The sequence below is a fragment of the Aptenodytes forsteri genome, unplaced genomic scaffold (genome assembly GCF_000699145.1).
Source record: "Aptenodytes forsteri isolate BGI_AS27 unplaced genomic scaffold, ASM69914v1 Scaffold3, whole genome shotgun sequence".
In the NCBI taxonomy this organism is placed as follows: Eukaryota; Metazoa; Chordata; class Aves; order Sphenisciformes; family Spheniscidae; genus Aptenodytes; species Aptenodytes forsteri.
Genome location: NW_008795283.1, coordinates 1,584,458 through 1,611,092, shown reverse-complemented (window position 1 = coordinate 1,611,092; position 26,635 = coordinate 1,584,458). Strand labels below are relative to the sequence as shown.

The following is a 26,635-nucleotide window of genomic DNA, read 5'->3' as shown; positions in this document are numbered from 1 at the left end:
CAAGAACAAGACCCCCAGTTCCCCAAAATATTTTTCTCTCTCTGGAAATTTCTGCAAATCCTACAACTTCAAAATGAGCTTCTAAAACTACAAGCACACAAATTCTGATTTAGGCCTCTCTCTTCTCCTGCTGAAATGTGTTATCTCTCTGTTTATGTAAATCATTAAAGTAGAACAGTTCCCACAGGAGACGCTGAGGGACTCCTTGCTCCAGAACATCTTGTAGCTGATATTCAGGAGAATTTTTGCTGAAATATAGGAGAAAAGGTAAATAAATCTTTAGTCCAACTTGCTCTCCCACACCTCAGCAAGCTTCTCTCTATCCAGGAAGCTCTGTTACTTGCAGATGAGTATGTCTCACCAGCTAAACGTTCTGTTTGAACCCACAAAATGTCCTAGCAAAAGTTTTAATAAAACTGTCAGATCCCTCTAAAAGGCTCTGCTTTTGATGACCTGGTTTACTCTGAAAATCCTACTTCAGCTCTAATAATTAGTTCAAATTTTAGCCATTTACCCAGACGGCATCTCCGAGCACTGTCCCGTGGATCCAATCCTTTGGATCAAGAAATGCTGAGAAATAAGGAAACAGATCCTTTAATATTTAGAGGAATAAAGGGGTGAAAAGGATCAGTGGGTACAAAAGGAAGCTGGATAATGGGATACCAATCTGTTTTCCTCAAGGGTTTTTAATCCCTGAAATCCAAATGACCTTAAAGAGCCTTCTGAAGAATGATCACATGTGGATGTGAACCGTGCACACCAACTTCAGAGTTGGTTCTAGTCTTTTTTAATAACTTTCTCTGGGTATAAGAGAAAGTTGTGATAATTTAGGAAGCAAATAGGGATGTTTAACTGTGCTTCACCATACTTCATCATGCAGCCAAATTCTGCTTTCAGTGACTCTAGGGGAATTCATATCAGATCACTCAGGTGTTCCTGAGCCAGGTTTGTCCCAGGGACTGCTGCAGATTCTCTGACCATGCTCTTAGAGATCCAGACAGGTCCTACTAACACAGACCCAGCCTTCTCCTGCCTGCCTTCTCCTTTTAATAAAAAAAAAAAAAAGTAGGGTAGTTTTAGAGCAGCTGCAAGACAGATAAGTAACTCCAGGCTGGGAAACTGCTACAAAATACAGAGGGTTTTGACCTTTTCTGGTACTTAAGATAAATTACGCATACAAATCAGAAAGAAATCATTCCCCTTTCAAGAAGAGGGAGGAAAGACATGATAAAAGAAGAAAACCTTCTGTCACTGCTGTCCTCAGGTAAAGTTCCACCATCAACAATTTTTAAGGTGAATCAAATCAGTGCATCTCAATTCATTTCCTAATTAGGATGAGCATCAACTTCATATCTTGTCAAAAGGGCCCATAAGACCCACTGACTTTATTGCTATTCCACCACTGGTAAGGTTAGTGGGGAATAAAAGGGGCTATCTTCCCTGGTGCTCAGAAGCCACACTTCTTTGATGTCATGTGTCCTAAAGCAAGGTTCTGAAGAGTTTCCTTAAATCGGGATCATTCCAGTTGCTTGGCAGTAATCACATTGATGAAGGGAGAAGGAGTGGTTTCCTTGAGTCATTTCACTTATCTTCCAGTTCTGGTGCTGATTCAAAGGTGTTTTTCTCCCTTCCCGTGGTGATTTGCCCTTTTCTGAGACATGCTGTAGCAACTGTCATCACTCTAGTAAGAACACAGCTCCATAGCTTATCTTAGACAGGAAACTTCAGAAGCATGGAAAATTGCTGTGGGAAGTCAAATGAGTCATCTTCTGTTTGTGAATGCACTAAGCAGCAAAAGCTTTTTCAGAGTCTTTAAGCTGCAGTGACATGGTGTGATCCTTACACTCAATACTGAGGAATATTGCCAGACTGGAGAAGAACCTGGAAGCAGGAAACCTTCATCCTCCCTCTGATCCTCTAGTTACTGCTATCTTCTCTAAAGGAGCTGTCCTCAGGCACTGTACACTCACCATACTTCTACGCAGCAGCAGGGCTCATATTCTTATATGCCCATATTTGAACCTCTGGCAGTCAACCTTTCTCCTTTACACGTGTTTGGGGGTACAAGCTGTGCCAAGTTTGCGTTTGCCTTGCCTAGTATCTGCCTTCCACAAGCCCACATTGTATTGTAGAGTTGCAGGGCAATCATGAGCCATGCTCTCGCATTGAAAATTGCCCTCTGACAGCAATTTCACAGTTCCCTATATCTGCACGCACCTACCCTTATCTATGTCCAAAGAACAGTCTTGGTGACAAAGAGTGCGTAACTGCATGTCTTTCTTGGCACCTCGTGGCACACTTCCTTGTGATCCACTGCTGCAGTGACAAGTGCTTCTGCAAAGCAGTGGCATGGCTGGGACCTCAAACCTGCGGGTCCTTGCAGGGTAACTTATAGCCCAGGAATTACTTCGAGTTTGGCTTTTTCCTGAAAGCACAAATGTATTCCTCTCCCTTTGTGTCTGCTTTACAGCAATTTGTAACTTCTGTCCTTTTGCTATCTCACATCTCCTTGTTCTGAAAAATCAGGGAATTCAACGAATCACATCATGGAAAGAACTAATTATTTTAGCCTTTCTTTTTGTTTTAAAAGCTTTTTCTAATGTTCAAAGCCAATATTTTTTCCATCTGGCAGAGTTTAAGTAGCCTCTTTCATCAGCCAGGGCAACTCATAAAGAACACAAATATTTTACAACTCCTTGAAGGGCCATTTGAACATATTGATGTAAGTACACATGGGGAATTGTTAGGCAGATAGTGACTTAACAAAGGATGATCAAACAGAAGGACTTCACCCAATATTGATGTGGTCCTAACTGAATTCCCCACACATGCATAACCTTATCAGAATGCCAAAATCCCTGCTGTGTGCCAGCAGCATTACCTGCCTGGAGTACTGACACGCAGAAAGGCACAGAAGCTCAGAACAGGATGGGAAGTTTGGGCTGTGCTACTGATGACCTGACTGATTTTTCTTTGCAGAAGTTGCAGGCAGAAGTCCTGCAAAAGGATTGCCCATCCTCCTGGACAGTTTCTTCAGAGACCGTGGTACTAATACTACTTGACTTTGGTGTCTGTCAACATAAGCAACATGAAATGAACAAGCTTCTTGTAGGCAAATTGCTAATCCCAGTTTGATGAACCTCTTCATTTTAACCCCCGAACAATTTGCTTAAGTGGTTTATAAATATAGGTACAATGGGACCATGTTGCAGGAGTTAGGGTTGCCGCAGCCACTCTAGATTTTCACTGCTTAGATCAAGCTTCCCTCACCTTCCCACACTGACATAGATGGTGAGGGTAAAGGGAGACCACAAAGGGGTATTAAGTGGTGTGTGTACCAGCGACCTTAAATTGAAACTGGGCAAATGCACAGGGGGTGCATCCGATTTCTCTCCCATGACTATCCACTAGGAAGTTCTGCCCTGCTTTATATCAGAACTTCTTTCAAAACTAATTAAGGTGGTGTGTGGCACTTACTAGGCAGAGACTTATGCTCTCTGGTAGTTCCTCTCTTCTTAAATAACCCAAAGTTCCCCGATGAAGAAGAATTTCTCAGGAAATCCGCAGGAAGAGACTCCTGATCATGCAGCATTCACTGAATCGCTCACTGGGAAAGCTGCCGTGAAATAGCATTGGAGAAGATGAAGTCTGAACTGTTGCTGCTGAAACTGGAGCATTCTCTGTTTTCTTTCCACAGGAGCTGCTTTGTGAATAGACCCAACCATGCCTCTTTGATCCAGTGGCTGCTCATTAGAAGTCCATAGGGAACTGGCAAAGCGGGGAGAGATCTAAGTCTTGAGCAAGTATGAATATGCTTGGCAGTCTGCAGTAGGGAGTAAGGAAAATTCAGAGCTAAGTGCCAATGAGGGAGTAACAAAGCCCCTTGCAGCTTACAAGTGAATGTGAGCAGGAAGATCAGAAGACTCAGAAGAGATGCATAGCACTGTAGGGAGAGGCTCAATGCCACAGCAGCACGCAATTAGGCTGCAACAGCGCTGCAAAATGAGTTTTTTCAGAGGTAGATAGCAGGTCAAAGGCATGCCCAGTGGTTAAGTAGAGCTTATCTGCCTGTGCTGTGCTTATCTGAGTTGCTGCAGTCCAGGGATTTTTCAAGATGCATGGCCAAATGGCATAGTCATGAACAGAGGTCTGGACATGCCCCTAACCATTAGCAGTCAGTCTGCATTGCCTACTTAGACCACAAATTTTATAACTGTTAAAGATAACAGTTACCAGTTATCATGGTGGGACCTGAGGCATCACTGTATTAAACATGAATTTGACAGAAAAATCATTCATAAACAGATATAGATGAAAGATTTCTGGATGGGTGTTCTGTTTGCTGAGAAAACACTGATAAAGGACAAGAAAACAAAAACTTTGAAAGTAAAGTCTGGCTCCTGTGGCTTCAGCAGTCCTTCTGAGGACAGGGAGTCTGACTTACAGGTCCTGGCAATTGGACATGCGGCCGTTGTCTCACAGTGTGATCCTGAGAAAGCTGATCTGGGAGGGAGAGCCAGCCTTATACCTCCTTCCCATTCCCTCTGCAGAATCGTGACCTCAGCCAGCAGGACATGTGGCTACATCTGCCCTTGGTCCGTGTGACTAGATGGTATCTTCCCAACCCATGGCCCAGCCACCAGGGCAACATCTGTATGGATACTAATTAGCAAGCCCACAGCCAGATGAAGAAATCAAGGTGGCCAAACACAGCTACCTGGCACATGGCCGTACAGGCAAATATCAAGGCCTGCCAGACAGATTTGTGTAAACACACATTAACTCATACATCACCACATGGCTATAAAGCTCTAGCTCTGGTTTTGCGTGCTGATACAGAACAATACAAGCTATAAACCAGGTAATTAACCTTGGCAGATAAGAGAGCTGTCATCAACATTTCAGAGCCCTTTTTAAAGGCAGGAAAGAACCCCGCATACAAGGGGAGATACTTAGGCACAGAGCAGGGATGTGACTTGCCTGGCATTAGTCAGGAGGCTCAGAACAACCACCTCCTGAGCTCACCACACTGCTTATGCCCCTGGGCAGAAAGGCCTAAAGGGCTGTAGGGAGCAGAGCTGGTCGTTCCCTCTTTCACGCTAAAAATTAGCCTCCACCCCCACTCCCTTCTGTGGTGAAAGGGCATTGCTGTACCGATAGCATCACCTTTCAGTTGGGCTACAGCAACAGAGGGACCAAGAATTTATACTCAAAATCCTTGGCTGCCTGTTGTGTGGCTGCAGTTAAATCCCAGTTCCAGTGAGCAATTTTATTCTGTTGAACAAAACTTCTACATCTTTTCTTCTAAGTCTTTGAATACTTTTTCCAGTTTCCTGTCTTTAACTGCCACATAACATAGCTATGCATAAATAGATGCTAATTGTTATTATTGCTGTTTCACAGATGAAAAGTCTGAAGGAAAGGGCAATACAGACACTAAACAGACTCGTCTCAGAATTAGTTTTAGGGCACAAATATCAGTTCTGTTTTCTGCCCTCTATGGTGACACATATCTACACAATCATGAGAGCCACTCATCATGCAGTCAACACGTTCTGTGCACTATAAGGCTGTACCTTATAGCTCTATATGGTAGGGTCTGGTGCTTTCTAATGTGATGGGTTTTGTTTTAACAGGAACTAGAGCAAGGAAAAAAAAAAAGCACCAAGGCTATAAAGTTAAGCAAGCATTCAGATGATGGGAAATGAGAATAGAAACTTTCATTGCTTTCAGTTCAAGCAGGTTCTGTCTCAACAGATTTCAAGCAGTCGTTCCTCCAAGAGGTCAGAAGTATTCCAGGATACGCTGTGCTACTTCTCACCCAGCTCCAAAACCCAGTGATTGCCAAATTACTCTCTTTACCAGAAAGGATGGAGACATCTGTCATAAGGCAGCCACATGTATTTCTCATGTTACTGACTGAGGCATGTTGAGTGGCTAGGACTTTTGCTTACTGTCTTAACACCAGCTATTTCTTTAAGAATTTCAGCTCCCATTTTCTGTATCTTGATGCTAGAGACCATCCAGGGCCTTCTGCTTCGGGGCCTGAAGTGCACCTCCTCTGGTTTTGCATTTGTAATACTTTACAGAGGGGCGATAAACACAGGCATATGTGAAGAGTAACAGCAACAAAAAATCCTGCTTGCCTATAAAGGGTTTATTTAAACCGACCCAAATCCTGAGTAAATTCTGCTTCTGGGAGCAGAAGTGTCAGAACTAGCCATTTAGGCTTTTGGTTTATTATCTGGACAGGATATGGGGCAGTGAATGAGCACACAGAATCCACCAAGAAAGCTCTTGCAGGAAAACTTAACCCTAAATTCCACTTCTGTAAAGATGTTCACTGAAGGCGCAATTTAAAGCAAAATTTAAAATATGCTAGTAGTCTTTTATTAAGATCTCTTATTTGACTTGTGTTTGGAAGGTTGGACGAGGAAGGGGCAGTGAGGGGTCCACTGATACGTAGCAGCAGAATCAGGGAAGAATGGCTTTGAGCTTATGGCTTGGACATGAGACAGAAATTTTACATATCAAAATATGTAGTAAGCGATGACCTTATTTCACTGCTGCAGGTAAAGGGGATTTTTTAGCTTTCACTAATAATCACACAAATTTCTCCTGGGTTTCCTTCATCGTTTTTAAAGTTCCCATTTTCTGTTGTAGCAATTTGATTCTTTGACTCTAAAATAGTAGTGTGGCTAACATTGATTTGATCACTGTACTGCTTGAAACTTCATTCTCTGTTTGTACCAACACAATTCCTTCCTGTTTATTTTTATTTGCTGACATTTACAGAAAGGACTCAGTCATTTTCTTTTTCTATAATTAGCAAGGATGAAACCGATAGAGAACTGGTTTTCCTAACAGCCTAAGCAGGTCCCTTGTAAATAAATTGCTGGTTCTCAGATTCACTGGGGATTTTCTTACAAAATCATACAGTATTTTTTCTACATAATCTCATCTCACTCGGGATCCGTGACGGGCCTGTTTGGGGATGAATGGACACTTGTGGCAAAAGAGGTTATTGGCATAGGACTCTTGCCCCATATGATGAAGAAAGGCGAGAGTTGTGTAATGAATGAGGATGGGGACTCCGCAAGAGAAATGAAAGTTTCACTGTTAAAGCAGTTGAAATCTATTGTCAAGAATCATATTCTCACCTCGTGTTTGCCGGAAACACCCATGGAAAGCACAGAAACAGTTTTTATGGAAGGTCACTTCCATTTTGTGCTTTTCATGTCTTTTTCTGGCACTGGGTCAAGATCCTGAATTCAGATTTACACAAATGCTGAATACTCACACCTTAATTGAAACACACTTTAAACATCTAATCTGGAGGGTGAGGAAAAAGGCAGCTTCCCCCCCAAAAAAATTCAGATCTTCGGGAATCGAAAATCAGTTATCCCAAATTAGCAGATAATTGGGATAAATTTGTGCTTCTCTGCGATTCAGTTCTCTCTGAAGAAAAATAACAGCTCTGTTATAATTCAGTGTGTTTCTGTGAACATGAAAATGAATAAGCACCAAAGATGTCTATGAGAAAATCAATACTTTTTTAAAATGGGTTTTGGATGGTGCACGTTAAATAAGGAAAAGGGACACCCACTTCCTGAATACTGCAAATTTTTGTTTGCAGAACACCGATAAGCCATTTTTATCCCTTTGCAGATCATGTAGGGTTATTTGTGCTTGTTGTTAAAATGATGCACATTTGCATGCTAGCCAGGTCTGTCCTTCCAATTCCTGCTCAGCGCCTATTCAGTGAACCAAAATGCAGGCACTCCTAATTTCTCACATAGTTTAGACCAAACTCATGATAAACCTGCTGCATCTCCACCTCCTGATCCCATCCCTTTCAACAGCAAAGGGCTTACAAAAATATTAAGGGCAGATTCAGGAGGTTTGGCTACGGGGTCTGGCCTGGCAGGCTGTGCTGACCCCAGTTCCCTTTCTGTAAGCACTACCACCGATCTGAAGCAGGAAAAAAAGAAAAAAAAAAAAAAAAATAGCTGTGCCCACCTCAGCCAGAGCAGCAGAGAAGTGATTACAGTTCTTGTGCATCAGGTGGTACGCGTTGCCTTTGTACTCCTTGCCCAGCTCTTCCATAATCTTATCCACGTCCTCTTCTGTGAAGTCTGTAGTGCCCAAGGCAATGGATTCTCTAGTTAAAAACAACACACACAACAGGAAACATGGAAGGATACAGTGAAGACAGTGTTACGTACCCAGGGAAAAGGAAATGATCAGACATTGGCAAGAAGGACAGGCTTAAAACATGGACATGTATGTCTGGGGCTATCAGAGACTCTCACTAACAAAATGGCACAGTAATATCCCCAGCTTATCCATAAAGGTTATATCCAGGTTACAGCACAGGCAACAGCCCCGAGAGCTTCCTGCTCACCACCAGGGAAGTCTCAGCTTTGGGGGTCTGCTCCCACTCTGCCCATCGCCCCTCAATAGAAACTTCCAGTAGGACAGAGGAGATGATTTTCTCATGATGGAGAAGGTTTCCGTGGGGTGGACCAGGAAGGAGCAGACCAAGAACTTCATGCAGAAACCTATTGCTTCTCCCAATATTCACTCAATAGTGCTCATGGTTCTAAAAGTCTCCAACAACCCTCAACATAAACTGGCAGTCTGGGAAGGTCAAGCCCCACTTGCCACAGGCAGTTCCTTGACCCACAGCCCCACAGTCTGAGCACCTTGAACAACACGTTAATGCAACATCCGCTCAGACTGCCCTAGCAGCTGGCCTGTCCCTTGTGACGGAGTAGCAATAAACACACGAGATGATGACTTCTGGTACTCTGTGCAGTATCCAGAAATAGGTGATACTCATAAAAAGACTAGGTTTTGTTTTTTCCCCTGTGCACTGGCTCTGTGTAACACACAGTTACTCCCATTCTTGCTGACAGGTGAAACTAGGAGCACAGAAAACAAAGAAAATGGGAAAAGAGAACTGCATTCATTTGTAAGTATGCTTTTAAACCCTGCCAAACACAGTTCAGCACTGTTCCCTGTTTGGTGTACACGATCTTTTATCCACCTCCAAAATCCCTGCAGGGCTGCCTTTGAACCAGGATCATGTACAGGATGCAGTGAGGGCGCTTATGAGGAGAGGGAAAGGGTGACCCAGAGGAAAGGACTTCCCTGCTCCCCCTATACCAATGGCTACCGGGGGTAGAGGGGAAGAGGTAGAAAAGGGCCCTTACTTGAATTTAAAGGTCTCGCCAAGTTCTACCGCACTGCCAGGTGTGATCTCGAAAATCCCACTGAAAGGGTAGGGATGCCCTCCATAGGCAAACTCTGACAAGGAAAGAAACAGATTGTGAGTAATTGAATGAACGCGATGTCAGAAAAAAGTCTATGGCAGCTGTCTGCACAGCTCAGCATCAGCACCAGGGGCCAAGCTATTGCCAACATCGGTTTCAGCCAGACTCTGAAAGCCATTTTCTCTGTCTGGTTACCTATCAGCCCAAGGATACCCTCACAGCCTCCCTCCATGCTAGCACTACTGCTTTCCCACAGCGCCAGGAAAACTCTCCGAGTCTGTCTCTGTGCCCATCCAGGTGGCTTCCTCTCAGTGGAAAGTTCTGTGGTGGAGACATCTAGAAACACTACAGGAGACTGTCGCTGGTGGTACTGAGCTGGAAGAAGTCTTTTCTGGAGTAGGGAGAAATCAGGTCTTCTTCCAGAGGGATTTACAGGCAGCGACCGGGAATTCTTTGCAGAAAGCCAAGCTGATTGTGCTCTGCTGCCTCAGCATGCGAGTTGAGCCAGGAGGTCCCTCCATGTCATACAGGCCATCTTGCATGGCCTGTGAAACACAGCCTGTAGACCTCATGGTGTCAGGCATGCCATCCCACACAGCCTGTGAAAACTTCTGTGCTCGAGATGGAACATGGTACCCCAGGGGGTTTAATCTACTGCATGGCACTGGCTAAAAATACCATGAGTGAGCTATCCCAAGTCATTCCCATTTAACGCTGAAGAAGGAAACGGAAAGTCTGTGATGCTAGTCTGTCCTTCACTGTACTACAACTGTTTTCCCAGATCCCCTGACTGCTCCTTTTGCAACGGGTGCTCTAATCAGCTTCAATCCCACCCAGACCATTTCAAGAGTCTTACAAGACATTTTCTTTTCCTTGTAACTCTGCTGTTTCAAAAGAACAGTTTCCAAGATCTGGAAATCCAGATTCCAAGATTTCTAGACCATAGACGTTCATAAAGAATTACTGCAAAATGGATTTACTCTGACACAGAATTAGCACAGACATGCATATGCAGCTGCAAGACAACTGCTGATCCACCTCTCTCTTCCCCCTTCCCCACGTCTTCCCTTCTCTCTCCCCCTCCTTCACTGCAGAACATATTTCCAACATCGCTTGGTCCCTCCTATCAGCCATCCTGCTACATACCTGCACAAGCTATAGAGGCTGCAGTTACATGCTGAAAATAAGAAGGGCTACATGGTTCATGACAGAACTGCACGAGTTCCTGCTGGACTCCACAATGGACTCTAAAAAGAGAACCGGCTGAGTTTTTCACTCCTCAAAACATTCCTTGCCAAAAGCTAAAAGTTTGAGGTGCTTTTCCATATCAGACTAGCCATACAGTTGTCCCCATGTTCTGCAGGTAGTGAAAAGGAAATACTTCATACCTCTGCCGTAGATCTCGATGCCAGAGTGGAAGACACCAATCCCCAAGGTGGAGGTGTATTCATTTATCCAGTACTACAGTAAAAGAAAAGCCACATTTGGAAGCATTAGCGGAAAAGAAACACACTATCTTGGTCTAGGATACCTCCCCCATCTCCTGTCCTCAGAGCAGCTTCTCTTAAGGACAAGAGTGATTTTGAAATTATCTTGAGACAAACAAATTGAGACTCCTTACAGACCAACAGAAGTGGGCACTGTGTTTGTACAGCTGACTGGGATTAGGTCTCCAAAAAATGCTCATCTAGTACTTTCCACGTAAGGCATTTCCCCGTATTCCCTGATATAACTGGACCTGAACTTGCATAAATCCAGCTGCTACAGGACATGTGATTATTTGTCTGTCTTCTCGCTTAAATAGCTGACACTGAGACAGTTTTACCAATTCACTTGTCTTATCTGATCTTCAAAATCTTGAGTTAAAGAATCCCCAAATATTTTCTGCACACCATTTTACATCACCTCCCAACATCTACTTTTTATTAAGTTGTTTTTAGGCAATGAGATCTTGGAGACAGAGATCCATTCCTCCCATAGGTCAGAGGAGCACCATTTAGTAGTTATCTATATGACACTGGTAACTGCTTTACAGAAAAAAAGAAGCTCCGGGCATACTAGTCAACGTTTTGCTTAGAGGCACCATATATTATCAAGCGTCATTTCCAGAAGGGACAAGGGCTTGCTGCTCCAAAATTAGGTCCAAGGTGACCACAACTTCACCCAAGTCAAAGGCAAGTTTTCAAGAGGAGCTGTTAAGTGACTTCATTGCTCTGGAGTCCAGCACTTCCCCGGTACATTTAGATCAGAGGAATACTGCAGTCCAGTGCATGCAAACGATGCTCCTCCACCAAGCGCTGCTCACTGTTTCCACCATACCATGAAGGACAGTGCAGACACCCTAACAAGTCCCAACTAAGCTAATTCTGGAGTAGGAAACCGTACAGCCATGCCAGGGCAGTGCTGCATTGAAGATAATTAGCCCTGCTCAGCACCAGTATTTATTAGGTTAGCTGCAGAGCTGTGCTGCTACAGAAATGATGTTTTCAGGCAATGAGTGGAAACTGCCCATGCCTGGTATATTTACAGTTCACTTACAGCTACTGTGCAGTGAAGATGCATCTGTAGTAACTCAGAGCAACTGAATTCTTATTTTAATCAAGCACTGCAAGAAAAGTGAGTGTTGTTCATTTGTCCCCATACAATGACATGACAGATTCATTCAGCTAAAATTCTTTTGGGTCTGGTAGCTGCTTCTGGTGGAGCCAGAATAAGCTGCACCTTCCCTGGTGTCTAGTGTCACTGAGCTGCCACAGTATGAGTGAGAACCCCTCTGCTGTCAGGTAACCAGAGGTCTGGCATGCTCCATCTACTTTCCTCACACTGCTTGCTTATGTATTTTTGATGACTGCAGTAGCTCTGTAGATCACCTAGAAATGCTTTCTATGCTTTCTACTGTGGAAAAACACAGTAGCTTTGATGTGAAAAGTGCAGTCCCGAGCCTGACTTAATGTATGGCCAGTCTTGATACCTTAAACCATGTCCCCCAAAATGCTTGCCTCTGGCAGTACAGCAGTCCCCTTTCCCTCCAGAAAATGCTGTAATGCTTCTTGTTCTTGGTGAGTTTTGGTATCACAAATGACGTATTACTGCAGGAAGGCAGCAAACCACCTGACCCCAGCTGGACTCTGCCCACTACTCTCTTCAGACCTTGTATAACCTCCACTTACCTCTTCACTTGAATTATGCAAACTCTTGTTTTTAGGATACATCAGAGCACTGGACTGGAGGTAGGTCAGGTAGCTCTCAACTTCTGCCAGCGCATTAGCAGTGAACCCCCTGTTGAACACCATGCCTGGTATTTAGGGACATGATGTGACCTTGCCTTCTGCTGCCCTTCTCCACAGATCTCTGTTGCCCTGTCCTCTGCAGCAGGAATATCCCTGCTCTGACTGGGGAAGAAGATACAGAGGTGGAGGCTGCATACAGGAGCCCATATGACACCAGCCACATCTGCTGAGGAGACCAAGGCCTGTCTCCCATGGACACATAGTTCAGTTCTTTGATCTCCCAAATCTCATGGGTTAAATCCTCAGACTCTCAGGTAGTCTCAGTAAGCTTCAGAGAACCACTGCTTTCTACAGAGTCCCACTGTAACAACTCCCAGAGGATATGGTAAGTAGGTTGTCTTCTTTCCTCAGGCTGAGCTATTGTCTCACAGCAACAATATAAGCACAACATGCCCAGGTCAAGCCAGCTGCTTTGCTTAGAGGAGTAACTAATAGAAAGAGAAGGGAGACATTTTAAATTAGAAATGCTCTTGCCAGTTATCAAAGTCAGGGCTATCTGCAGAGGCTGGTCTGCATCAAGCTTTGTATTTCAAACAAGAAAGTTAAACGGAAAGCCACTTTCAGCTATAGCTTTTTCCTTCTCCATGTTAAAGTTTATGTTGGATCCAAACAACAAATAAGCAAACAAGCAGGGAAAACCAAACCTCTCCTTGATTACCATGTTAGAATAATGCACGGAGACCTGTTCACCTCATATGTGCACAGCACTGTTAGAACACAAGTCCTCCCTGTCCCCCATCTGCCTGCACCGCTCGTGTTTCCAGCACAGAGCCACAGCGCCCAAAACCCACCCTGCCCAACAGAAGGAGCCAAAAGCCGGTCTGCAGGACAGCTCTGGAAACACAAATGATGAGGAGGCCCCACCAGAGATAAAGGAGAGATGAGCAAAAGTATTTCTCTGGCTGATACCAGGTGTTACGACCATCACATGGACATTTCTGTATTTAAATGGTGTATTTTTCACTATGAATCCCTTTAATGAACTATTATGGACTGAACTGCAACAACCTCAACCATACCTGAATTTGAACTGAACAGAAGCTGTACTGGTTTAGTACTTTCCTTCAAATAACTTCAAAACACAAGGGCATTATTGAAGTGGGATCTGATTTGCATCTTCGTTCACTGCAAATAAAATTTTTCAGTATTATCTATAAGCAAGACCAAAATGCAAAGCAGCTCTGAATCATGGCTGCTACTGTCCTCATCTCACCCCTGTCTCCAGGGTGCTGCAGAATCTGCCTCCGGTGTGCGAATGAACACGCAGTGAATGCCTCACGGCACTTCGGCACGGCCCACAGCTTGTCTCGGGAGGAAGCTATGCTAAAGTGAACTTGTCAGTCACTTGCTGAGCTAGAAGAGAGAATCCAAGCCAGATTTGAAACCAGGTTTGTACACACATGCATGAGCTGGCCTCGTTTTCCAAGAGGTTTGCAATTCTGAGCATAAGAACAGCAGCAACAGTCAGCAAATACTCATCTCTGGAGTAAATTGGCTATTGCTTAGATTAAAAACAAATATCTGCAGCCTGTTCTGAGTCAGATGGAAGAGCCAGCAGTATCTTAAAGGGAGCTGTGATTCATGCCAGCATCGCATGCTGCCTGCAAAATTGTGCCGTAAACCCTACACAAAGGGACTTGGAGCATTCTGTCTCATTTCCATCTTCAACAGAGAACAGCTCAGAAGTGAAGAGAGGCAGGGAGGAAAGCTAACCAGACTGCAGCTGCTTCACAAAAGCAGCAGATAGCCCAGGACTCAAAATTCAAACCCAGAGAGGAACCTCTTTGCATTTAGAGTTTGTAGTGTACCCATTAAGAGCTTTTAATGCAGGTCCCTGACTAAGTAGAATTTGAAATTTTCCAGTTTTTATTCAAGCCTTCCCTGATTTCCTGGTTGGTTTGGTTCAGAGATCAAAGTTTCTGCTGAGATGGTTTAGACTTTGGGAGATACTCTGCGTCAGTTGTTGTTATTCACTTCATTTATCCATCTTTCACACAGAAGTAGAAGTGAAAGTCTCACCGGGACAGTGAACCATGCCCTAACTTTCCAGAAAGGAAAGAAACTAAAAAGCTTCATTATATTGATATGCTTCTGGTAGGTCTAGGATGGAGAAGCAGATGGTGTCATCTATAGTAATAATACATAGATTATTACTATTACATAGTAATAATACTAGCAGATTATGTCATCCTGGGACTTTTCAGAGCAGGAGTTCCTGGGAACTCCTACCAGAAACATGGGTTTCCAGACAGGAGAGGCCCATCCATGTAACCACTAACTTCTGCCATCAATTAATATCATACTATAACATTGAAGTTTCTATCACTAACTTTCTCTTTACCTCCCTACTTCAGACCATTATTTTCTATGGTGTATCACCAAAATCCTTCCTGCATAACTGTGCTGAGCACCTTAACTAACCAGCTCCCTATAGGCTGGAGACAAGACCACCTCTGTGGCTAATCTCAGATATTACTCTCTTTGAGCAGCCAACACACTAAGCAATATTCCATTTATCACCCTAGTACAGACTGGATATTCCACTCCACCACATCCATCCACTGCTGAACAGACACTAACCCATCCTTTCTTATGATCAGTATAAACACATGGAAAAGAAATCCACTGGGACTTGCTAAACAAATCTGGTTTCAGCAAATAGTTGCAAACTCTGAGTATTCAAAGGAAGTGTTCTAGATCCTTGCTATGCTCTTCTACCCTTCACTAGTATCACACTACCATCACACACAATCATCGTCTGAGCCAGAATACCAGGCTAGACTGGGGTTTTGTTCTGACCTAGCCTAATTGCTCTGATGTTTGTGCATGACCACACACACTACTTTGAAAAAGACACCTTTACCAAGGATGGGTGCAGATGATGAACCAGTAACTAACTTAACCATACCTCCTCTCAAAGCACCATCTGCATATAATTCAGTAGGAATACTTCCTTTTCCCTGGCAAAGCTTTGTTTCTAGAAGCAAGAGAATAACAGTAAAGGAGGACCAGAGCTACAGATGATATTCTGACACTGCAGGTGAGCAAGGACCGTGTTAAGGGACTGAAGGTAATGGCCAAACCACCTCACCCTCTGCTAGTCTTCAGATCATGGAGCACTTCTGGCAACACAGGTCGAATAACAGACTGTCTGCCCTACCACCTAGGTTTGATTTTAATCCTTTCCTCTTTGACAGCCAAGTCACACACCGTAACACCAAGCTCTTCTTTGTAGAGATGATGTCTCCTCTCTGTAGGATGCTCTGTAGGAGATTGCTCACCGCAGAAGAGACCCTTGGCTCAACAAATCCAAGTTGGAGGACACCCAGGGCTCCAGATGCTAACTAGTGTGCTCCATGAAAGGGGTCAGACTGGCAAGGAGCATCTCTTCACACCTCTGCCTTTATTAGATATACTGTGTAAAGTCTTTTCCCAGAGGCTTAGTCCTGGCCTTGGCAGTGCTTGTCCCCTGCGGTCAACTTACCTAGGCAGCCTCATGAAAACATGCAGAGGAGTGTGTGTACTAATAAATGCACTGATCTATCATATCTCAAACACCAGGAAGTTTCTCTGCTATGTTAAAGCTCAACACAAAAGCCAGTATTAAAGGCAACATCAGATTGATGCAGGAGACCAGCCAGGGAGCATCAAAGTAATATCTCAGCATTATTTTCTGAGATGTGTTGATCCAGATATGAAATATGAGAGCACAAAAGATGAAGCTAGAGAACATCACTTCAGGAAACCAGCGAGTGAAATCCCAGCCCTACATGGTCAAGTGCAAAACACTTAGCAACTTCAGAAGAGTTTCACTTTCCCCCAATACATTTTTCTAAACCAGGATCCAGAATCTTGGGCCCACAGAGATGGAAGGAGAGAGCCCAAACCAGATCACAGACTTTACTCCCTGAGTAATGCTCGCAGTGGTGAAGGAAGCATTACCATAACTACAGACATGCAAGACAGAGGCCTTCCCGCAGATCTTTGCCAAGGCGCTTCAGTCGTATTGCAGCAGTGCTCACTTACGTCCCACAGCCCTAGCCACACACACAGTTTTGCCAATGTGTCTCAGTCCTTCTGCTGTTCACCCCTTCTGACCTGGAGCTCTGGTAATAAAAACTCGCTATCATGTGGAATGACATCAAATTATACAGCACGGCTGCTATTAGTAAGTTTTCTTTAGCAACTGGATGAGACCCAAGCTCATTTCAGTGTGACCTGTGTCTCCTACACTCAGTTCTCCAGAGGTCCAAGGCTTGTATATTAACCAAGCCTGAAATGCTATTTTCCTAATATACTGTGAACACAGATTAAGCAGGAAAGGATTTAAATGCATGTGGGCAGAACAGAAACTAAAAAAAGAAGCTTAACAGAGTATTGAGGAGTGATGACACATACCTGTCTTTGGTACTTCATACCTGGAAAAAGCTATCTGGGTGGGTCCTCACTCCAGCACAGGCAGAGCACTACTCTTCCTGGCTGGAGAATCACCTCCTGTGCCAGGTCCTCTTCGCTGTTGGCAAAAGCTATCAATCTGCAAGTCATGGGCCAGGGTGTGACAGCCCGTCGGGTCACTCCAAATCCAATTAGCCAAAAGCACCTGCTTTAGTCAGGTATGCTAACTTTCACTTAAAAGGCCAGATAGTGTTAAAGAAACTAAATAGTGCAGTAAGCAGGTCTCTGTTTATAAACAGGCTCAGCCTCCAGCTGCAATAGGCAATAGCTTGCAAGGCTCAAGAAAAATAGTTCTCAGAGTGTGGTCACTGGCATATTTGCAAAAACAACCCAACTGGCAGAACTGATCAAAGCTTGAGCAACTACAGGGTTTCTTCCAGGAGAGCATCCAAGTGCTGAGAAATCTGCAGCTTCAATGCAGCCAGAGAGCTTGATGTAGCTCTGATGAAGCAGGGATACAGGGTTATACAAGGACCCCACTCAAGGCCCCCACTTCAGACTTGGACTGGGACACTTCAGACTTGGACCAGGACAGGAGAACTGGCTGGAGAATAGACATCTGAGGAGCAGAGTCACATTACAGAAAGAAGAAAAAGACAAGGCATCTCTTGGCATGCAACTGACTCTGCTCTGCTGCATTTTGAATGAAAGGAGCTTCTGCCAAGGACACTTCTCCACCCTTCAGGTTAATACACTCTAATAGACCAGGAATTTCCTGGGAAATAACAGCCTGAAATTTACAACTTATACTGCTAAACGTATTTGCTCATTCCCTCATGCAAACCCACAAATGCTAAGAGAAGAGACACAAGGCAAGATGCTCAGCTGCAACCTTGAGAGGAACGACAGGCGAAGCCTCTGTAGGACTACGACAGCCAACTCTGTCTCAGCAGCTCTTCCATTTCAGCTAGGTTCTGCTCTGCAAAGGATCTTTTCCTCTTAGGTTGGCCTAAATACATTCCTGAGCTGTCTCTTCAGGAGGAATTTCTTTGGAGGTTGCTGTGGCTTTTCAGACACTATAATATGCTTCTGAATTGCCTGATGCGTGAGCCAACAGTAAAATCTTTGCAATCATGAAGCATAAAGAGCTTATTTCAGTGGCTTCTAAAATGCTGTATGTGGATTAAAAACTGATGCTGCTGCTGAGGGAGAGTTGGAAATCTACTTATGCTTCGATGTTGTGACGCAATGCGATTTTACTGGAAGGATAGCAGGACAGAAGAAAATATTAATCATGCTGTGGAAAGGAAACAGTATGCATTTCAGCAGTTAACTTTTGGGTGTGTCTGGAATATTTTTAATTAAAAATCAAAAACAAGATTTAGCTGTGAGAATGGGATACCTTCAGTGTTTCCACTTACAGCCTCATCCTACAAAAGGGCAGGCACAGTCCTGGCTCAATATACTGGTATTACTTGAAGTCTCTTATAATTTTCTGTTTTTTCCATTACTTGTTCCACTTTCTACCCTGTTGCACTGACAGCAGGCGTTGTCCTGAGCAGAGCTTCCTTCCTGCAGCCGCATCTGGGAGGAATTTTACCACTGTGTATCTTTTGCTTCAAGCCATACACATTTGTAGCCTGCTATACAGAAGGTAGCTGATCCAGCATGCTCTCCATTAAATACAGTTGACTCTTGCTGGGGACAGTGAACGCTCATCCAACGTGTTTCAGAGCTTGAGTGGGAACCTGCCTTACCAACAGAGATATAGGGCAACTAGCTGGCTAAATTAAGCAACTATTTGCTGTCCCTGCAGAATGAACGTCCCTGTCTCTTCTGTTTGCAAGTTGACACAGAAGCCAGCAGAAGTTAATCCACCAGCCCAAAGGTTTGTCACACCAGTCGTGACACTAATGGCCCAGCTTGGGTGTCTGTGTACACAGCATGGTATTTGTAGTAGATTGTGCCATATGAGAAGCCATATGCCATTTTTCCAACCTCCACCTTCTTCCCTTAACCTCAGTCCTGACTGTGCCTGAAAGAGTCAGCTGAAGGGGCCGGGGTGGGACTGTGGACATCAAACAGAAATCACTGAGGGGAGTTGCTGGAGATGGGTGCAGCACGTGCCAGTGCTGGCAGCCCGTCCCAGTCAGTGGTCTCATAATAATCCCTGCAGAAGGACTATCCATGCTACTGCATACCACTTCACATGCTGTATCTATCTCCTTAGTTTTGACAACCTTCATGTACAATCTTAATCTCAAGTATATGGAGCCAGAAAAAAGTGTCCATTTGCAGGATTACACTGAAGTGTATTTACTCAGGGAACGTGCCTGAGAAACTTGGATGTGTTATAAACTTAGCAAAGTGCCAATGCCTTTGCCTTAGATGCATTCACAATGACAAATTGAGAGGTATTCAAAAAGAACAGCAGCAAAATGCTCAGGGAAATGGCGAGACTGACTTATAAGAGAATTAATTCTGAAGAATTAATAGCTTGGCAAAGCAATGACTACAGATGTCAAATTTGCAAACATTTGAAGGGCTGACATGAATTATGAGAGAAGACTTCTTAAGAATGATATGAAAGGATTCAAGTAGGGGTAACATGCTCAGCTTAAAAAGAAGAGAGACTTTGGCTAAGTGTTTAGAAGTTTCCTGGCAGTAAGAAAGCACAAGAAAACATTTGTGTAACTGAGAGCCAGATATCAAAAAAGCCTTAGCATGCCTGTGCAGGACAGAGCATTGAGTGGTCTGAAATGTTTTCCTCTGCTAATGTCTAGGAGACTATTAACATCCTCAGCTGAGCATATTTCAGACCCTGCACACCTATGTGCACTGCGAGCCCTCAGCCCAGTCTTCAGAGCATGTCAGGAAGTAGGCTTCCCATCAAAGAAGATTCAGGTGACTTGAAAAAAACCATAGGGAGATAAATAACCTACACTGTGGTTCACCAGGAGATATCTGAAGCACAGTGCAGATGCTTTGGCTCTGGAACTAGCTTGGCCCTGACATGCCTGGCAGGGTCAGAATTATGGCCTCAGGGCTTTCTGTCCTTCATCTTGCAGGAAAGATGTAACTTAGAACTGTAATAATTAATAAATAGGGCTGTTAAATGATTTCTCAGATGTGGAGTAATGCCGTGGCTAGGCCCTGCTCAGACCAAGAAACATTAATACCTCCTTCTCCTTGTTGGTAAGGATCCTTGCTGTCTTCTGTGGACCTCTACCAGTGTTTCTCTCCAAAGAAGACACTAGCCCTGTCCCAATGTCCAGCATTACAGAGGGAAAACAGACATTTAGTGCATCCTTTGAAAATGCACTCCAGTCTACATATCAATCTTGCCTAGGCCAAAACATCTGCCTTTGTTCAGAGAATCGGGCTGCAGGTAACATGCACTCCAAGCCCTCCACAGAACGGCTGATTGCCTAACAGCTGTAGCATGTTCCTGAAGTGCTGAAAAGCACAGTCCATCTCTCTGCTCTGGCAGATAGGTAGCAGGGATTTGAACTTCAGCCTGTCGTATCGAAGATGAACACCCTAATCACCAACTATAGCTTCTCCATCAAAGTGATGCATGCACATGTAAACAGCTCCAGCAGGGGAGATTGAGAGAGATCCATGCCACCAAATGAACTGGCAGTGAAGACTTTTCTACCAAGGGCTCATCTAGATCCCTGCTCAGGTTCCTCAATTTCTCTCCCATAGTAGCAAAATACTAATATGACACTGATTCTTCTGCACTGGCTTGCTCTCTCTTAAGGTGCTCCTGCATGGCCAAACACAAATACCTACTTTTTTGCTATCTCAGGCACACCAACAGTCCATGCCTGACCACCTAAGGCAGATTTCTTGGGATCTCTTCTCAGGTTTCTAATGAGAACATCTAAAACACTAATGTCTTTCAAACTATGGCATAGTTTGAAACACAGTAGTTTGAAGCACCCTCCACTATGCTGTCTCCATTCATAAGTAACTCAGGAACAAAGTATTGCTCAGCAGGATTCAATTCATAGGCACAGCCATCAGAGCCTTTGGGGGAGAAAATTAATACCTATGACAAAAAAAAGTCTGTCTGCTCATCCTGTTAACAAGGGGCAGAGCTCCATGGCTTGTTGGACTGGAGCATCTGCTCTTCTTCCTGAATGGTGTTTCTTTCAGTTACCCTCTGACAGTTACTCAGACCTGCCAGGTGATCCAGACAAACATACTCAATCCTCATTTCATATCATAAGGCTTGCTTACCTGCCAAGATCAGTCTGCCTTTTCACCAAACCATATCTAGTCAGTGGTAGGGGAAAGGGGAATCATCTCCAAAGTGCCAGGCTGTGACCATTCTGAAGGGATGGGATGCAATAGGCTAACAATAAAGCCCCTATTGTCAGAGATATGACCTTGAAAATTTTGATCAGCTGCATGCAGGCCACTTTCAACTTTCTTTTGGCAGGAACATTCCCTTAAGTGCTGCCATCTGAAGGCATACTGTGCTGAGGTAGAACAGGAATGGGGAGAAAAAACTCTCAGAGATGACTACCAAGTGGAAGGAATTAGGAATCAAGCTTGACTCAGAGCTAGAAATTTCTGTAAAGATGAAAGGATTAAAAACCAAAAAGAAACAAAGCAAGGGGAGAGAGAGCAAGAGAGAGCAAGAGAGAGCGCGCAGGTTCTTCATCATCTGGCTCTTTGCCTATCCCTGGAGAAGTAAAGCTCTCTGATGTAATACTAGAGGGGAAAGTTGCTCAGGAATTGCTGCTCTGGAAACCATGAGGCTGAAGATTGTTCCTATGCATGGCAGAGAAGGCAACTATTGAAGAATACACTTTCTATAAATTTAAAGATATACTCAAAGGTTTGTTTTGGGGTTTTTTTATGGTCTCAGATTAGGTGATTCAACAAGACTGCTTCTCTACTTTGCAATCCTTCCTAGGATTTCAAAATACTTTACAAGCATTAAATTGTTAAGCCTCGCAGCATTTGTGTGAAGCAGGAAGACATTCTTCATTTTAGAGGTAGGGGGAAGAAAATACCAGCATACAGCTTGTGCTATGACTATGAAGACAGAGCAAATCGGGAGCAGAGATGAGCTCAACATCCTGGCTCAAAGGTTAACAATCCAACACCACTTCCATACTGCCCACCAAAAAGAAGTGATCTACAGGACTGTCTCAAGGTTTGTTGAAGTGGAAAGGAGTGAGGCTGATCCACCACAGCTCCTCTTCTGAAAAAGGCTATCACAGTGGCTTCCTTTGCCAAAGACTCTATAACCTACTGAAAAACTAACATCCTACTTGACAAACAGAATTAGAGAAGAAGAAAATGGAGGAGGCTTTTTAAAAGTTTCAGCTGTGATTTTTCAGTTTGGGTTGTGTCCTGACAAATTCTAGCCTTAAAAGTCAAACCTCTTACTGACAACACTATACTCATATTTGCATTACAACCCGATTCTTTAATGCTTTCACCAAGGCCAACAGCCTCCTAGATACACAAGGCAGGGACATCTACTCTCTTTATAACAAGAAAGTATAAGAAACTAGTTAAAACAGCTTCTGACTTCTGCCAAGTTCCTACATGGATAACTACTTGGGGAAGACTGAGGTAACAACAAAGTCATTGTAATTACAGCCGTCACAAAGGGATAAGAAGTCCCTTTATGATGTCATAGAAGGATCAAGAACACCACAGGCAATGGAATAAATAGTCCTTTTGTTCCATCCCATTAATGCAGAGCACAATAACATATTGTTTTCAACCTGTTGTGCAGAGACCCAAGGGAGACAGCAGACTGCTTCAAAGGAATCTGCAGGCTGGCAGGCTTACATTTGTTAGACAAAAGCTGACATCTTCAGTAGGAAAAAAAAAATAAAAATGAGAGGCACACAGACTTTAAAGGAAAGAAAATCATTGCCCAAAAGAAAGCAGAAAAAAAAATCTTGGGTTCAAACAGGAAGTGGAAGCATGTTCAAGCATCCACAGACAAACTACTGATGGAGGACAATCCCATAGCTAGGATGTCAAACAAGGACTTGGGAGGCTCGTATTCCCTGCTCTGCTATGGACGTACTACAGACTTACTTTGGACCAGGTCAAAACTAAAATTTTATCAGGATGTTACTACATTCAAATTCAAAACTGTGATCCTCCAAATTCTTCAAATTCCCACTTACCCTGAAGTGTTTAACACCATCAGTATCAGCGATCTGAACGCAAGACCTTCCCAGTCCACTACAGCTAAAACAGGTGGGCTCCATACACAGATAATGAGAATTGCCACAGAGATGGGGATCCCAGCTCTCCTCTCCAGCACTGATTGTTTGCTGCTGGAACTCCATGGACATAGGCCTCACCCTGGGGTTCCTAATGGCAGCAATAGCACCTCATAGTCAGGAGTTAAACCTAACCACAAGCAAATCTGGATCCCTACAGAAAATAAAAGAAGAAAGTAACACTCCTCAGATCTCCTCTCCATGCAAGTGCTATGTAAGGCCAAAATCCAGTCCAGCACTTGCATGTCATATTGGCATGTAAATTCTCACTCCCTGTCTCATTCCCACTCACTTGCCAAAAACAGTTGTGCCTGTCCTGTGAGCCAACAGCAGCAGCAGCAGCAAAGAGCAAGGTGGGGGTCTGTTTGCACCTAAGGAATCTATACTCCATGCTAGCTTTGGTGGCACATGTTCAAAATACCTCCCGGCGCCCATGATAGAAATTAGCCACGTGCCATTAACATTAGTTTGCTACTGGGTGGGGGGGAATCAATATTTATCTCTAAGCTTCTGCGAAGGGATTCTTCTCCAGCATGGATGGGGGAAACCCTTTCACGATGTGAGCTTTTTTCCTGGAGAGTTTCCAGGGGCCATGCCTGACTGGCAGTGTGCCTAACCAGCTTAGCTTAGAAAAATACTGGGAAATACAGATTGCCTCAGCTAGTGACTTGTTCTTTTTTCCCTACAGTGCTTTGTCCTGTCTTCGATAAAACTCTTCAAATACAGTGCCAATTTCACACAGTGTCTCATCGCTCTGCATTATCTTTTCCTACAAGAAAAAGGATATGAGTGTATTTTTGCCATAATCATACACCCTCTCTGCTATTCCAGCAAAATTACCAAAGAATTGCATTGCGGTGATGTCTCCAGATTAGAATTTAAGGGATAAAACAGAAAGCAAGGGACTTGAATATAGCAGTGATAAAATATTGTTGTGCCATGGAGATTCAAATACACCTTCCCCCAAAAACCCAGTTTCTGCCGGTCTGAAGAAGACAATAAAAGAATAGAGCAAGGATCATTTCCTTGAGAAGGGAACAGTCTAAAGAAGGGACAGCTGTATAACCTAGCCCAATGCCAAATTGGGTTGTTGGAATAATTATCTTCTACAAAGCACAAAACTGATATAAAAATAGCAGTCAGGGAAGTTCAGATAGAAACTTGTTTGTAACCCATGACCCAAGGGCTTCTATGCTGAGTGATTTTAGCACTGTTTAAAATGACCAAAGATACTGACCACTAATAGTTTTGGAAATGAGTAATCATTTCTGATTGTCAGCATTTAGCTATTGCATGCTGACAAACTGCTTTAAGGATACTTTTGCCACACACACACACACACCCCCAATATGAAGATGCAACAGAATGATTAATATGTGCAGCATGCCATGACAGCTGGGAAAGAATTAAAAAGCTGTGGGAGTATCTTAATGACTGTGATGTAATCTGTTCTACTCTGGTTTGTCGGGGGGCTACAGGGGATTTTTATTCCCCCCCCCCCCCGGAGGATTCCCACTGTCTTTATTTAATGAGCAGAATTGGACATGCAGCTCTGAAATACCATTTAATAGCCATCCCTTGCTGAAAGACAGAGATGAAGGTTAGCAGTAGTGCCTGGCAACAAATCATCAGCGTTTAGTACTATGAAGATACTGGTTTGGGTGAAAACCATTTCAGATTAAAATGTGGGTGTTTGTCCCTTCAAAGGGACAGCCTCTGTGCTTGCTTCTCCCAAGGGTCACACACACCCTTGCACAGGGAGAGGCACAAACATGCCAGTGCAGCTTCTTTGCAAAACACAAAATCTACTCTTTCTTACTTCTCCTTGCCCCCACCCTCTAAACAGCACAGCCCATACAAGACCAGCATTGGAATATCATTTGGGCTGCCCTAAATATTTGCTGCCTTCTGGGCACAGTAATAATTTTACACTTGTGCTAAAGCAAAACTTCTGTGCTAGTCCACTGTGTGTTGCATACATCTAGAAACAGACCTGAAATGACCCTAGTGATTCAGCCAACTGGTTTCTTCATGGACATGCGTCTTACAGTATCTCCACATCTGAAATGTACCCAGTGAGATCAGGGATTGAAGGGGAAGAAGGAAGATAAAGAAATACTTCAGTAAGATCAAGGAGGAGAATTTGTCTTATGTAGCATGTTTCACTGGGAATATTTCTTCCCCTTCCTCCCCCCCATTTGCATTTATTTCTATAAAAATCCATTAGATACTGCAACTGCATCTTGGCTCCTATTTATCTTAGTGAAAAGAGAAATGATTGTGTATTGCATGCAATACCACGGCATGCAAATGGTATTGTCTGCCAGATCCCTTAGAGACCTGGCAAAAAATTCTCCTGCGCACAGAGTAGACATCTAATCTGAACTGTGGCCAGGGTAATGTAGGAGAAAGAGGTAAGCACTGTAAATGCCTCATGTAGCTCACAACATCCTCTAATATCAAAGATATCTTCTCTCAGATTAAACTATCCCCCTGGTTTAGCCCTTTTAAGAACCTTCTAGATGCCCAGATATCTATTGTAGGAAAACAAGGCCTTATTCAGCCCTAGCTGACAATGGCCCACCACCTTTCTCAAAAGCAGATTGTAACTCATTTTTAGGAGTGAAGAAGCACACTCCAAGTACATCCCCATTTTGATTAGTACCAAAAATAAGAGCCCGTGCTCTTAATAATAGGACACTACACACGTAAGTCATATTCCATACTCACCCAAAAATGCTTCCCAGAGAACCAAAGACCTAAAAAAAGTCACCACACTCTTTCCAAAGTGATCCATAGGGCAGGAGAACAAGAGCAGAACTCCATACAATCGGGCCCAGCTTAGATATGGGCACAACTCCCACAAGAGATGAAGGATATTGTACAACAGATGTGGATCTCAGTTCTCCTGAGTTGCTTTTCTTTAAGTTCACTCATGCAAACTAGGGAATACAAATGGTCATAAACCTATAAATTAAGCTAATTATCCTGCACACCAAGAGAAAAGAAAGATTTCTATTCCTGTATAACAGGGAAGTATCTGGACACTCCAGCAATGAAAGTCATGCAAGTGATGAATGGATAGGTCTGAGACCATTCAGTTCCCACTCCATACATCTGCCTTCTCACAAGTTAGATGGATGCATGCAAGAGGTAAACAGATTCATCAAACAAATATGATCAGCATCCCAGCCTGAGATATATTTAATCTCATACGAAACTTTCGTTTGCTCTGTGAAGTATGAGTTCAGTAGCATTTATGTAATTCATTTTACTGTGCTTCCCTGTAACACCTCAAAAATCTTGCTCAGCCTCTCTAACTGGAAGAGACCAAAAAGAGATTAAAAAAATCTTGTCAGTACAAAACTTCACAGAGGAAACAAAGTTGTATTTGACTAGACGTTATGACCAA

At 43.6% G+C, this 26,635-nt stretch overlaps 1 protein-coding gene across 1 annotated transcript in view; it reads right to left on the bottom strand.

Moving 5' to 3' along the window:
• Nucleotides 1–26,635, bottom strand: part of SYNJ2BP (synaptojanin 2 binding protein) — a 101,295-nt gene that overhangs the window by 10,161 nt on the left and 64,499 nt on the right. Inside the window, exons 4-6 of the mRNA XM_019472058.1 lie at nucleotides 10,664–10,736; nucleotides 9,216–9,309; nucleotides 8,020–8,161 (exon numbers count right to left, since the gene is read on the bottom strand). Coding sequence (XP_019327603.1) covers nucleotides 8,020–8,161; nucleotides 9,216–9,309; nucleotides 10,664–10,736 — 309 coding nt within the window. The remainder of the gene's footprint in view (nucleotides 1–8,019; nucleotides 8,162–9,215; nucleotides 9,310–10,663; nucleotides 10,737–26,635) is intronic.